We start from the raw sequence: 15,128 nt of genomic DNA on the forward strand, positions 1-15,128 counted from the left end.
CTTCCAAATCTTGATTTAACACAGTCTATTCTCATGTTATACATGATAGAGATGTGGCCCACAAAAGATACTTGAGCCTTCCATCACCATATTCTCATGCACTTTATATTTCTGCCCATAACCATACCAAGTCCGTTCTCCAACCAGCCAAAACCTCCCTCATTATTTTTTTTTTTTTTTTTTTTTTTTTTATGTAGGAAGGATACTGGCCAAGGGCAACAAAAATCTAATAAAAAAAAAATGCCCACTGAAATGCCAGTCACATAAAAGGGTCAAAGCAGTGGTAAAAAATTGGTGGATAAGTGTCTTGAAACCTACCTCTTGAAGGAATTCAAGTCATAGGAAGGTGGAAATACAGAAGAAGGCAGGGAGTTCCAGAGTTTACCAGAGAAAGGGATGAATGATTGAGAATACTGGTTAACTCTTGCGTTAGAGAGGTGGACAGAATAGGGGTGAGAGAAAGAAGAAAGTCTTGTGCAGCGAGGCCGCGGAAGGAGGGGAGGCATGCAGTTAGCAAGATCAGAAGAGCAGTTGGCATGAAAATAGCGGTAGAAGACAGCTAGATATGCAACATTGCGGCGGTGAGAGAGGGGCTGAAGACAGTCAGTTAGAGGAGAGAAGTTGATGAGACGAAAAGCTTTTGATTCCACCCTGTCTAGAAGAGCAGTATGAGTGGAACCCCCCCAGACATGTGAAGCATACTCCATACATGGACGGATAAGGCCCTTGTACAGAGTTAGCAGCTGGGGGGGTGAGAAAAACTGGCAGAGACGTCTCAGAACACCTAACTTCATAGAAGCTGTTTTAGCTAGAGATGAGATGTGAAGTTTCCAGTTCAGATTATAAGTAAAGGACAGACCGAGGATGTTCAGTGTAGAAGAGGGGGACAGTTGAGTGTCATTGAAGAAGAGGGGATAGTTGTCTGGAAGATTGTGTCGAGTTGATAGATGGAGGAATTGAGTTTTTGAGGCATTGAACAATACCAAGTTTGCTCTGCCCCAATCAGAAATTTTAGAAAGATCAGAAGTCAGGCGTTCTGTGGCTTCCCTGCGTGATATGTTTACCTCCTGAAGGGTTGGACGTCTATGAAAAGACGTAGAAAAGTGCAGGGTGGTATCATCAGCATAGGAGTGGATAGGACAAGATTAATACAATGGACAATCATTAATAGAAAGTGCCAAAATCTTTCAAGATCTAACTCCCCTTGTGGCTTCTGGCATCTAGCCAAAAAAACATCTCCAATAACTTTGCCTCTTTTTCTTTCCCTCCTTTATTTCAACCAGATAGCATCACTGCTATCACATCTATCTTTAAAGCTGAAGTCTTCACTCAAACTTTTGCTAAAAACTCTACCTTGGGTGACTCAAGCCTTGTTCCTCCCTCTCCTCCATCCTCTGATTACTTCATGCTGTCTATTGAAATTCTTTGCAATGATATTTTCCATGCTCTCACTGGCCTAAACCCTCAGAAGACTTATGGACCTGATGGGGTTCCTCCTTTTGTTCTCTGGAACTGTGCCTCCGTGCTTGCACCTTGCCTAGTCAAACTCTTTCAGCTCTGTCTGTCAACATCTACCTTTCCTTCTTCCTGGAAGTTTGCCAACATCCAACCTGTTCCTAAAAAGGGTGACTGTTCTAATCCCTCATACTACTGCCCTATTCCTTCAATTTCCTGCCTACCTAAAGTTTTTGAATCTATCCTCAACAGGAAGATTCTTAAACATCTATCTCTTCACAACCTTCTATCTGATCGCCAGTATGGGTTCCATCAAGGCCACTCTGCTGGTGATATTCTAGCTTCCCTTACTGAGTCTTGGTAATCCTCTTTTAGAGATTTTGGTGAAACTTTTGCTGTTGCCTTAGACATATCAAAAGCTTTTGATAGAGTCTAGCACAAAACTTTGACTTTCAAACTACCCTCCTACGGTTTCTAACCTTCTCTTTGTGTCTTCATCTCAAGTTTCCTTTGTAACTTCATCTCAAGTTTCCTTTCTGACTGTTCTGTTGTCACTGTTCTCATAAATCTGTTAAAAATGGTGTTCCTCAGGGTTCTCTCCTGTCACCCACTCTCTTTCAATTATTCATCAATTATCTAAACCAAACCTCTCGTCCTATCCACTCCCATGCTGATGATACCACTTCACACTTTTCCACGTCTTTTCATAGACATCCAACCCTTCAGGAAATAAACAGTTCACTCAGGGAAGCCACAGAATGCCTGACTTCTGATCTTTCTAATATTTCTGATTGGGGCAAAGCAAATTTGGTATTGTTCAATACCTCAAAAACTTAATTCCTCCATCTATCAACTTGACACAACCTTCCAGACAACTATCTCCTCTTCTTTAGTGACACTCAACTGTCCCTCTCTTCTACACTAAACATCCTCATTCTGACCTTTTCTTATAATCTAAACTGGAAACTTCACACCTCATCTATAGCTAAAACAGCTTCTATGAAGTTAGGTGTTCTGAGGCGTCTTCGCCAGTTTTTCTCAACTCCCAGGTGCTAACTTCGTACAAGGAGTTAATGTGAAACATTAAGAAATGTGAAACATAATCTATGTATGGATTATGTTTCAGATTTCTTGGGGGGGTTCCACTCATAATGCTCTCCTAGACAGGGTGGAATCAAAAGCTTTTCATCTCAACAACTCTCCTCTAATTAACTGTCTTCAGCCTCTTTCTCATCACCACAATGCTGCACCTCTAGCTATCTTCTACTGCTATTTTCATGCTAACTGCTCTTCTGATTTTGTTAACTGCATGCCTCCCCTCCTCTCATGGCCTTGCTGCACAAGACTTTCTTCTTTCTCTTATCCCTATTCTGTCCACCTCTCTAATGCAAGAGTTAACCAGTATTCTCAATCATTCATCCCTTTGTCTGGTAAACTGTGGAACTCCTTGCCTGTTTCTGTATTTTCACCTTCCTATAACTTGAATTCCTTCAAGTGGGAGGTTTCAAGACACTTATCCTTCTTTTTTTGACTACAGCTTCAGACCCTGTTTGGAGGCCAGCATCTCAGTGGTGTTTATATATATATATATATATATATATATATATATATATATATATATATATATATATATATATATATATATATATATATATATATATATATATATATATATATATATATATATATATATATTTTTTTTTTTTTTTTTTTTTTTTTTTTTTTGCTGCCTTTGGGTGCTGTCCCTCCTACATAAAAAAAAAAAAAGAACAGCAATACACAGATTGCTGTCAACCACAAATTCAAATAACAGAGATGGTAGTGAGGAGCAATCTATCAGGGCTGATTGTTTTTTTTCTTTATTTTTTAGTTAATTGATGAATAAAATGTTTGTAACCATGTAAATCCAGTTTTCTTGATTTAACAAGGTTTTGGAAGCTCTGGGGTATTCTTAATTAAGGGGGCACCAATTTTCCACAGATTTTCTTTCTGTTACCTAACCCTAGTGAATAATGAGTAGTGACTGTATAAAGTTTCTTTTTCTTTTGGTGGCAGGAGTATGTAAAAAATATATTGATTCACAACCAAAAAATTAATATTTGTGATGGGTGTTTACTATCAATTTAAATCTAAGAACCCACATCAAAGAGTCAGTTAATAAGCAAGAATCTTGGATCAAGTAGGATCTAAAACCCTTATCCAAGTGTTTATAGGCATGCACCAAGCGCATTCAAGTTCAGTTACACCCCAGCACAGCAACCAACCATTCCACTCATCAGCCACCATTCTCTACCCATATAGACAATTCAGCTAAGTATCAGGCCTGAACTGTTAGATTCTTACAGTATTAAGACAAACATCATTTCAGGTATCCATAGCTAGGCAAAGAGCTGTACACATAAAAGGATAGGATTCTAGAGTTTGAGCTCACAACTCCTTAGTTTTGGTTCTTAATATTGTGTTTTATTTCGGATTTAGAGAATTCAGTATTGAGAGAGAGACTCACACAAATAATTTTAGGCTTGTTTCAACATTGAAAACACAAATCTCTTAGTCCTTTTTCAGGAATTCATACCGTGTTATCTTTGATGACCATAGCTTATGACACACTAACCTCCTCTTCAAAATATTTAAAATTCTTCACTGTCATTCTCATTGCCTTTCATCATAAACAAACCAATGTATCTGCATGCCATTAGCATAAAAAGTTATTTGAATGATTATTTTTCTCTATGAAAGTGGCAGGTGTTGAATATCATGACTGTCTTCAGATGAGTGTAAAGCCCAGACTGGTGGTGAGCTATCCTGGTGTGCAGGAAGATGCATTGCTGGAAGGTTACTTAGCCAGCTATTTTTCTGACAAGATCAGCAGTGTTACTGTTGATCTCTACACAGAAGGCTCTCTGAAGGTGTACCTTGATACTGCTCTCAAAGGTTAGTATTTAGAAGTGGAGTATTGGTGCTGCTTTAATCATAGCATGATAACTGACTTCTTCAACTTCTTCTCCAATCTGATTTTGGCCACAAATAGATGAAAAAGTGAACATCTTTGTTTTGCACATTTTATGAAGTCAGATTAATTAATTTTGTTCATGATAAATTTAAGATATATTTTATTATACTAAGCAAGAAGTAAGCAGAAATCTAATTTACATTTATAATATAATGGTGAATCTAATCATAACTCATTAAAAGAGTTGATAAGTTTTTTCTTGTTTTCAGTCTTACTGTTAAAAACACTATTATGGTTACTATAGATAATTTTCATGCAAATTTGAATCTATAAGTATATAATTCAAGCAAATTAATAGTTCAACCTTTGTATATGAACCACAAGTACAGTAGAACCTTAGTTCACAAATGCCCCACATTGCAAACAAATTGGTTCACAAACTAGCTTTGCGAACAAATTTTAGCTTGGTTCAGGAACAGTACTTTAGGGTACAAATGCACCTTACCCACAATCCATGAAACCTTGTGCTCAATTGTGGTTTGGCATGCTTGACGTAAATATTGTTTGTTTGAGTGTTGTGTTCAAAAACATTAACTTTTTTTTTTTTTTTTTACCTTTTTTCTGCTATTTTAGTCTCCATTATGCCACCTAAGAAGGAAAAAAATTTGATGATAGTAGCAGTAAGAAGCCTAAGCATATTACTATTTAAATAAAGAAAGAAATTATTGCCAAACATGAGAATGGGATTCATGTAGGCATTTGTAGGCCCGTGAACAGTAACTTATCTAATTTCTAATAATAATATAATTCTCTCTCTCTCTCTCTCTCTCCCTCCCTCTCTCTCTCTCTCTCTCTCTCTCTCTCTCTCTCTCTCTCTCTCTCTCTCTCTCTCTCTCTCTCTCTCTCTCTCTCTCTCTCTCTCTCTCTCTCTCTCTCTCTCTCTCTCTCTCTCTCTCTCTCTCTCTCTCTCTCTCTCTCTCTCTCTCTCTCTCTCTCTCTCTCTCTCTCTCTCTCTCTCTCTCTCTCTTTCTCTCTCTCTCTCTCTCTCTAAGTCAAGCCTTCAGTTGCCATAGAAATATGACGCCTGAGTTGGCTTTTTCTGGGCGTAACTACGATACACACACACACACACACACACACACACACACACACACACACACACACACACACACACACACACACACACACACACACACACACACACATTTACACTTTGGGATGGTTGGAGGGTAGTACAGAAGAGGTGGTGATGGGTGAAGGAGGAATAAATAGGGAGGGTAGGAAAGGCAAAGTTATCAGAAAAGAGATTAATGGGCAGCTGTGTGTTTGCACACATGGGTGAGTCTCTCTCTCTCTCTCTCTCTCTCTCTCTCTCTCTCTCTCTCTCTCTCTCTCTCTCTCTCTCTCTCTCTCTCTCTCTCTCTCTCTCTCTCTCTCTCTCTCTCTCTCTCTCTCTCTCTCTCTCTCTCTCTCTCTCTCTCTCCCTCCGTAATAAAAGGAATAGACATGCATCCACTACCTGCATTCAATCAGTAATTGAGCATTGGTCTGTGTTGACATTCAACATTGATAGGTGATAGGTCACCAGTCATAATGTGAGGAAGTAAGACTGAAGGCACATTTTATTGAAACTGCTGTGGGCTTGAGAATTGGTGGAGGCAAGTGGAGAAAGGGATTTTTCAGGATTCAGAGAAGAGAAAGGAAATATGTGGAGGATAATCAGTGTAAAGAAAGAAATAAGGTGCATGAGGAGGATAATCAGTGTAAAGAAAGAAATAAGGTGCATGAGGAAACTGATGTCTGGCATTTTGGAAAAGCAAGACAAACTTATTATGGAAAACAAAGAATTGAGAAAGAAGTATAGTGAATGTGAGAGTGCTCTAAAGATAAACAATGAGATGAAAGAGGCAATGTAGGAACTAAAGAAAGAAAATGAGGTAATCAAAACTAAGTGTAATGAATATGAAGTAACTCTGCAAGGGCTGCAACAAAAGGTGAAGGATAGTGCACGGAAAGTGGAAGGGGCAGTATGTGAAAGCAAACTAGAGGAACTGAGAAATGCCTGAAAGAAAGATCATGAGGATGAAAAAGTTAGCTTCACCGAGGTGGTTAAAAAACAAATACAGGAAAAGACCAAGGATACAGTAATTCAGGTAATTAAAGAAAAGAAGGTTTTGGTGAGAGAGGCAGTGGATAAGAAGAAATGTATGGTCTTTTTCAGACTGCAAGAGGAGAAAACCCAATAAGGTCTGTCAAAGAGAGAAAAGAGAAGGAGTTGGTAAGGAAAATTATTACAATGGTCCAAGATGAGGAACAGGGACTGAAACAAGAAGTGGAAGAAGCATATTGAATTGGAATATATAGTGAAGGAGGTAAAAGACTGTTAAAAGTGAGAATGAGATCCCAAGTTGCAGTAGAGGAGATCCTAGTAAGAACTGGGAAGCTGGCTGAAAGTTCAGGATACAAGAATATTTGGGTAAAAAGAAATATGAACTTGGAAGAAAGGGAAAAAGAGAGGGATCTGAGAAATGAGGCCAAGGAAAAAAATGAGAGGACAGAGACCGAGAAGAGAAAATTTTATTGGAGGGTACTAGATATGAGATTAAGGAAATTATATATTTGAGAAAGGGAACAAGAAATGAAAGAACCACAGCAGCAGACAGACAAATTGCATGTGGTGGCAGAAGTAGTACATTAAGAGTAATGTATACAAACATAGATGGGTTGCTTTCAACACAAAAGAAAAATTATTTAAGGACATAAATAAAATAAAAACATGCAGAAGAAATTATTTATTACAAAAATTGTTAAATTTAAATGTTTGTGGGCATTTAACCAAAAGGTGACCAATTGGGTCCATTGGGCACTTGAGCACTTTAAATGCAAAAACAAAAAATAATTTTTCTGTAAGGTATTTTCTATGTTCTACACAAACAATAAATTATTCCATATCTTGATACTGTTCAAAACATAACATAGAGCTCCAAAAAACATAAAATACATTTGATTTCATTTTTGTAACACAATGTTTCCCTTTATCTCACATTGTTTTCTATTCCTACTGGTGAAAGTCCAGGAAGCAGTTTTTCTTCTGATCACAGCACAAGTACACATTACATTTTAGGCAATACATACGCACTTTGCTTTTGCACCCTGGGAGTTTGCATGTTGCACGGTTTGCTGAGAAAGCAGGGAAGTGTCCTATTCCATCCTTGCGGATGTCATCTTCAGGAATGGGTTTAGTTGCTCTGCCACATTTCTTCTTTTTCTCAAAGTTTACCTTTACAGCATCAGTTGATGGCCTCCCTCTTTTCTTTCTCAAATCCTTTCCACTAGCTGTGAGTGAGAAAGCTAGTTTTAGTTTGAAATCACAGAGGGCATATTGCTTCTTCTCAGGAATTTCTAGTGAGACAGCTGAGCGCCTGTAAAGTAGCCAACTATTGACTACTGCCATGTCAAAAAGATGAAAAACAAGCCTCAAGTAGTATTTCCTAGAACGAAAAGACATTCTATAGTACGCCAGGAGTTGGTCTTGAAGATCCACACCCTCCATGTGCTCATTGTACAATTTGACAATATTAGGTCTAGGGACTTCAACTTCTTCCTTTCTCTTCCTGTCATATCTCACACAAGTCTGTTGTGGTTGAGAAGTAGCAAATGTTGAACTTAGGCACACTGCTTTGTTGTCATACCATTTGACTGCATATGTAGTAACACCACTGTCACTCGTTGTCATCCATTCATCGTAACTACCTCTACCCTTGGAGGCTAGTTGCTTATCAGACTGGAATGACAAATCTGGAAGTCTCCTACTCTGAACTGTGCCACAGCACCAAATCCCTTTAGTCGCTAAGTACTCTACTAAAGGAAGAGAGTTGAACCAATTGTCAAAATATAATTTATGGTTCTTGTGATGAGGTATCACTTCTGCCAAGTGTAAAACCGAATTAGCACTTGGCCCAAGGTCAGGCACATCACTGGTGCTTACAGGGCAAATTTTACCTGTATAAGGCCTGAAGTCATAAACATAACCTTTGTCATCTGCTAGGACAAATATTTTATATCCCCATTTAGAGGGTTTCTTTGGATTGTACTGTTTCAAGCTTGATACTCCCTTGAAGGGAACAATTTGCTCGTCTACACTTAGATGCTCAGTCATAGGAACTTTTCTAAACTCCTGTCTCAGGTGGTCTATCAACATCCTCACCTTGCTTAACTTGTCAGTGGTGTCAGTGTTGCTGTTATCCACAAAATGCAAATGGGATTTGATTTCTTCCCACCTATTTCTACTCATAACACATGATACAGCCTCAGTCATTGTGTAAGTAGACCAGTGCAGACGTGTATTAGGAATTTTGCTAACTGACATGAAGAAAGCACATCCTAGCCATTGTTCAAACTCATCACATGTAAGACCCAGAGGCTTGTTAGGATTTTGCTGTAGAGCGTACAAGTTGCTCTGTTCAACAATCTCACTGAGGAATTCATCAGACATGAACCTCTTGAAGTATTGCAAAGGTGTCAACAGCACCTCGTCCTCTGTTTGCTCTGGAATATCAAAAACAGGAACTGAAGGTGGTTCTTTTTGTTCAGTGACATGTTTCCAAATGGTGCGTCTGCGTTTCTTTCTTTTAGGATGAGATGGAAACTGAGGAGCTGGAATAATTTCTGCATCATCCACAACTAGAACAACTGTTTCTTCACCATCTCCTTCGTCAGTAGTGCTGCCAGTATCTATAAGAAAATATTTATTTTTCTATTAGTATTTTATCTTTCAATAGGCTTTCATGTTGTTATTGTTACTGTTTGTTTATAATATAGTTATTTACCTTTCTAACTGTAAATTATGATAGACACTTTTAACCAATATTTTATTTATGTATTATTCATTATTTTAGACTAATCATAACTATATAATATAATATAATTATAATAGAGACTTTATAAGTTATGCGTCCACTACCTGATATTCCAGGGTCATCGATGTCATCCATTTCGTTGCCTTCATATTCACTTATGTCTTCAGCATCACTACAGTTGAGGGTGTCTTCGATCTCTTTAGTTGTCAAACGTTTCTGCCTCTTCTTGTACATTTGCTTTGGAGATATCACTAATCCAGAAGGTCCTGAAAGAAAGTTATCATAAAATCAGTGCAACGGTCAAATATAGCCTCCTCAATAATAAGTTTCCCATGTTTTTCTGTTCATCAATAAAACACTTGGTATATGTGACATGGTATTACCAGCATGCACTATAACAGATAGTTTTATTCATTATCAGGATTGTTGTGCTTGTTACCATTACTATAGACAAAAACTACCTGAGTGCCCACTGGGACCATTTGGTCACCTTTACTAAATGTCATATATTACTTTTTTATATCTGTAAAACGTATTCAGAGATACTTTAGTGAAAAGTTTGATATATCCAGATATCTACTGTATTTTTTTTAGTACAAAATCAGTTACCTGGAACAGCATCCATCCTGCATAAAGTGTGGGGAAGGGAGCAGTGTCAACACACGTCCACCCCCAGCGACGATGGACTGGATACTGGCGGGAAGTCGTCTCCTAGTGCTAGCATATGACACCACGTGCTTCACAAAAGAGTACCAAAAGAGCCTGATGGGCGCAGGGCATGAAACAACATGCACACATCCCGTAGGATTAAGCTAAACAAAAGAGGACCGGAAAGTCCTCTTGGGCAAGTTAGGGTTAAAGGAAAATAGACCAGATGTGTTTGTGCCTAACTGAGACAGAGTTAAAATAGGAAGTCCATTTAAGCTTTAAGGAAGAGGGATATAATTATTGGAGGAGAGATAGTAAAGGAAAAGGAGGAGGAGGAGTACTGATAATGGTTTGAGATGATATATATATGGAAGAAGTGCAATATGGAGATGGCATGGTGGAGGTCATAGATATAACAGTCAGGACCAGTGGGAGAGAAAGGAGGAGGATCATATTAACATATGTGCCACCAAAGACTAATACATGGAGGCTGGAGGATCACAAGGAAATGCAAAAAGGAAGTGTTGAAGCGCCTAGACAACATGATAAGGAAGGACATTAAAATACTACTAGTGGGATACTTTAACTGCAAAAATGTAAGCTGGGAGGAGATGGAAGGTAATGGAAATGCTGGAACATGGAGTGAAGAAATGCTACAGTTAGCTATGGTGAATACAATGGAACAATGGGTGGAGGAATTTACAAGATACAGAGGGAAGGGGGAACTGTCTATGCTAGACCTGGTATTCATAAAAAAAAACAGGCTCAGTCCAACCATTAAATACTTAAGCCCAATGGGAAAAAGTGACCATGTGGTGTTAGAATTGGTACTGCAAAATTGGGAGGTTCTGCCATGTAAGGAGGATTATGAAAAAGGGAGGCTAAATCATGCTAAGACAAATTTTACAGAGTTAAGAAAATTCTTTGGGTGTATTGGTTTGGAAGGGATTTATGGAAGGCAAGACAGTGCAAGAGAAATATGAAACATTCCTGAAAAAGAGCAATGAGGGTGTGCAGAAATATGTACCTGTATATAAAGTAAGGAGGAGAAAACATATTTGGTATAATGCCAGATGTGCAGAAGCTAAGAAGAGAAAGGATATAGCTTGGAAGAAACTGAAGAAACAAAGGAATGAAAATAATGGAGACCAGTATAAGGAGGCAAGGAATGAGTATGTTAGAATAAGAAGAGAGGAGGAGAAACAATTTGAAAAGGATGTGGTAAAGAAATGTGAAGAAGATCCCAAGCTTTTTTACAGATATATCAGTGGAAAGATGACAAGCAGAGAGATCATTAACAAGATAGTAAAGGAAGGAAGGATATATCAAACAGCAGAAGAGATGAGTGAAATTATGAATGAGAGTTTCAGATCTATGTTCACTGTGGAAGTGGGTTTTACAGAACTAAACAAGGAGGTGAGGTAGGGGGGTGGGTTATGGGAAGTCTTGGTGCAAAAACATGAAATTAGCAAATTATTAGAGAAGTTGGATGTCAGGAAAGCAATGGGGCCTGATGGAGTCAGGTTGGACACTAAAGGAATGTAGAGAACAAGTGGTGGAGCCAATTTGGGATGTGATTAACAGCTCACTGATAGAGGGAAGAGTACCAAGAGAGTGGAAGAAAGCAAATACAGTGCCAATACACAAAGGAGGAAGGAGGATTGAGTCATAAAATTATAGACTGGTGTTATAGTGTTATGGGCAAGGAAAAGTGAATTAAATATTTGGAAGAGAACGAAGTTATAACAAATAGTTTATTTAGTTTCAGAAAAGGAAGGTCATGTGTGGCAAATTTACTAAGTTTTTATACAAGAGTAATAGATGAAGTACAAAACAGAAATGGGTGGGTAGATGCAGTGTACCTGGAAATCAAAAAAAGCTTTTGATAAAGTTCCACATAAAAGACTATTGTGGAAGATGGAACATATAAGAGTACTTAGAGGGACAATGCTAAAATGGATGAGAGACTACATAAAGGATAGAGAAATGAGAACTGTGATTAGGGACACCTGTTCAAGTTGGAGTAATGTAACAAGTGGAGTACCACAGGGATCAGTGTTAGCCCCCATTATGTTCCAAATATTCATTAGTGATATGCAGGAATGTTTGACCACTTATATCAATCTGTTTGCTGATGATGCAAAATTGTTAAGAGTAATAAAGAGCCATGTTGATTGTACAGAGTTGGAAAAAGATATTGATGAGATTTATGGGTGGAGCAAGAAGTGGAAATTGGAATTCAATGCTAAGAAATGCCATGTGATGGAATTGGGAAAGAGTAAAAGAAGACCTGCATGGGACTATAAAATAGGGGAGGAAGTAATAATGAGGAGCAAGGAGGGAAAAGACCTAGGAGTGGTTTTTCAAGATACCTTGACCCCATAACAGCATATAAATGAGATATTTGGCTCGACGTACAGGATGTTAATTAGGGTGGTATTTCATTACATGGATAAGACTATGATGAAAAAATTAACAAAGTACACGAGACTTACCGTAAGTCAGTTGAAGTGTACTTCTAATTTTTCGAGGCAAATCACCTCTGCTGGTGCGGAGATTTCACATGAGAGAGAGAGTGCGTCACGCACTGCCGGCAGACTTTAAAGCAAGGACTCGACATCCACATGATGAACCAATTAGGAAATTAAGTAACCTGTAGAGCTTAAGGTAGGGAGGGAGAGGAGGGCATGTGAAATCTCCGCACCAGCAGAGGTGATTTGCCTCGAAAATTTAGAAGTACACTTCAACTGACCTACGGTAAGTCTCGTGTACTTTGTTAATTTTACTTCGGCAAAATCACCTATCCGCTGGGCGGACATTTCCCATGAGGCTTTGAAGCCATGTGGATGACGAGGGAGGATGCAATAGTAGAGAGGAAAAGGAAATGCCCCACAAGAAACAGTACTATAACTATTATTCCATGGAAGGATCTTGTACATGAGACAATCATACAATTGGTGTATAAAATAAGGTACATTGCATCCAACTTAATCCAATCTACAAACAATGTTGAAATATGGTGACAGTTCACATCATAAGGTGAACCTAAGGTACTAGATACTAAATACTTAAAATATCCATTTACTGCAACACTGGAGTGCAGCAACAAACCCAAATCATGTCTTATTCTAGCACTGCATCCTGAAAGAGGTCAGAAGCAGCCACAATGTTCTTATTATAATATTTTGCAAAGGTAGATTCCCTAGACCAGCCCGCCTTAGCCATAATGCATGCGACAGGGACAGCCGCCACTCCAGCTTTTGAAGCTGCTGCTGGCCGCACACTACCAGCGGAAAACTTTGAGATGTCTATGCCGGACATGCGGAGAATGGTCCTGACCCAACGGGCAATAGTGTCTTTGGAAACTGATTTGTGGGGTTTTATGAAGCTAATGAGGAGCCTGGCATCAGTGTGCATCTCATCCTGTCTAAGCTCTTTAGTCACATCAATGTACCTCAGGAGAGTGCTACAGACACATAATCGTGGATCCTTAGGGTAACAATGGAATGTGACCCTGTTGATGTTAAAATTTGGTCTGGATTGTTTAAGAGTGCCCCCCAACTGTACTGAAATGGAGTGTTCATTAATGAGCATGTCTCTGATTAACAGTAGTTGTAAAGTTTGAATTCTGGCAGCTTGAGTTAAGGCCATCATCATAACCAATTTTAGCGTTAATTCTTTAAGGGTTAATGCATGTAAGGGGAACATGGACCTTAGTTGCTCTAAGACAGGTTGGACGTCCCAAGTGTCAGTGTACCTGGGCTGAGGAGTTCTAAGATTGAAAACCCCTCTCATGAATCGGATGACCAAAGGGTGATTTCCTGCCCTGCATCCGTCCACCACAATGCTGAGAGAAGACAGGGCACCCCTCGCAGTGTTCACACACTCATAACCCACACCCCTGTCAAAGGTTTTCGTCAAAAAATTTACAATGTGACCTACAGTTGGAGAAGTGGGATCGACATTCCGTCTACCACAAAACAACGACCACCTCTGGACATGTGGGCGGTATTGCCTCTCAGTACCTGGTTTCCAGGAGGCAAGTATGATGTCCGCAGCAGCCGGCGAAACTCCTCATTTCTGCAAGTTTTCCCTGACAGAAGGCATGCCATGAGCCTCGTGTGGGACATGATGGGGTGTGGATCTGTTGTGGACGGGTGTGTTAGAACATTCCTCCTGTTCGTTATCAAACGTGGGAAGTCTATTAGCAACTGGAGCAGCATGCCCATCCAAAACTGGGACAGCCACAGAGGAACCACCATCCAGCCTCGTGCTTGCTCCGTACGTAACTTCTGAAGGCACCTAGCAATTAATGAGAATGGGGGGAAAATGTAAGACAAATCAAAGTTTGACCAGTCCAAGGAAAAAGCATCAAAATATTTAACCTCCGGATCTGGCAACCACGAACAGAATGTATTAACCTGTTTGTTAAGCCTTGAGGCAAATAAATCAATGGACGGTGTCCCAAAAACATTACACAAGGTAGTAAAAATGTGTGAGTCGAGTTTCCACTCATGTCTGTCATTAATCTTGCGAGAGGCTACATCAGCCAAGGTGTTGTCCTTCCCCGGTATGTGCGAGCATGTAACCCATGAGTCATGTTCCAGACACCAATCCCAAATCTGGGTAGCAACATCATTACAGGACTTGGACTTTGTGCCTCCCATTTCATTGACATAGTTTATGGCAGTGGTATTATCACAAAAAACTCTAACATGTCTACCTTCCAGCTCATGTTCAAATGCTTGCAAAGAGAATAGAATGGCTTTCATCTCCAGGATGTTAATGTGAAGCTCCTTTTCATCCAGGGACCAAGTACCACTTGTAATCTGACACCCCAAATGACCCCCCCAACCAAGGCTGGAGGCATCAGTAAATAAATCGATGTCAGTACCTGGCCTAAAAATGTGTCTGTGGTGTCTGTCCACATTGTCTAACCACCAGGAAAGGTCTAGTTTCATGTCTGCAGTAATATTCAAAGGCCTGTCAAAATTACCATACTCCTGTTTCAAAGCGGCAATTTTTCCCCCCTCCAACTTCCTGTAGGGAAGTTTACCTAACTCCACTGCTGGGATCGCAGCCACCATGAGGCCGATCACCCTGGCCACCTCTCGAATGGGGGCAACATCTTTACACAAAAGTTCTGCACATCCTTGGCGAATTTTGATTAGTCTACGCTCAGGTAAAGAGGCAGTCATGAACTTGGTGTTAAT

General features: G+C 39.4%; 1 protein-coding gene and 1 long non-coding RNA gene across 9 annotated transcripts in view; one reads left to right on the top strand and one right to left on the bottom strand.

Annotated features, from left to right (window-relative positions):
* The window catches only part of LOC135106420 (uncharacterized), a 505,119-nt gene that overhangs the window by 250,595 nt on the left and 239,396 nt on the right, over positions 1-15,128 (top strand). For all 8 annotated transcript variants that reach the window (XM_064015423.1, XM_064015429.1, XM_064015428.1 and 5 more), the window contains one exon: positions 4,227-4,389. In XM_064015423.1, the coding sequence (XP_063871493.1) occupies positions 4,227-4,389 (163 nt within the window). The remainder of the gene's footprint in view (positions 1-4,226; positions 4,390-15,128) is intronic.
* LOC135106422 (uncharacterized) lies at positions 7,186-11,753 on the bottom strand. The gene is made up of 2 exons (XR_010271284.1): positions 9,877-11,753; positions 7,186-7,744 (listed from the first exon to the last, which is right to left on the bottom strand). It is a non-coding gene; the product is annotated as an uncharacterized LOC135106422 (long non-coding RNA).

This window comes from Scylla paramamosain, chromosome 13 (assembly GCF_035594125.1).
Source record: "Scylla paramamosain isolate STU-SP2022 chromosome 13, ASM3559412v1, whole genome shotgun sequence".
Taxonomy (NCBI): Eukaryota; Metazoa; Arthropoda; class Malacostraca; order Decapoda; family Portunidae; genus Scylla; species Scylla paramamosain.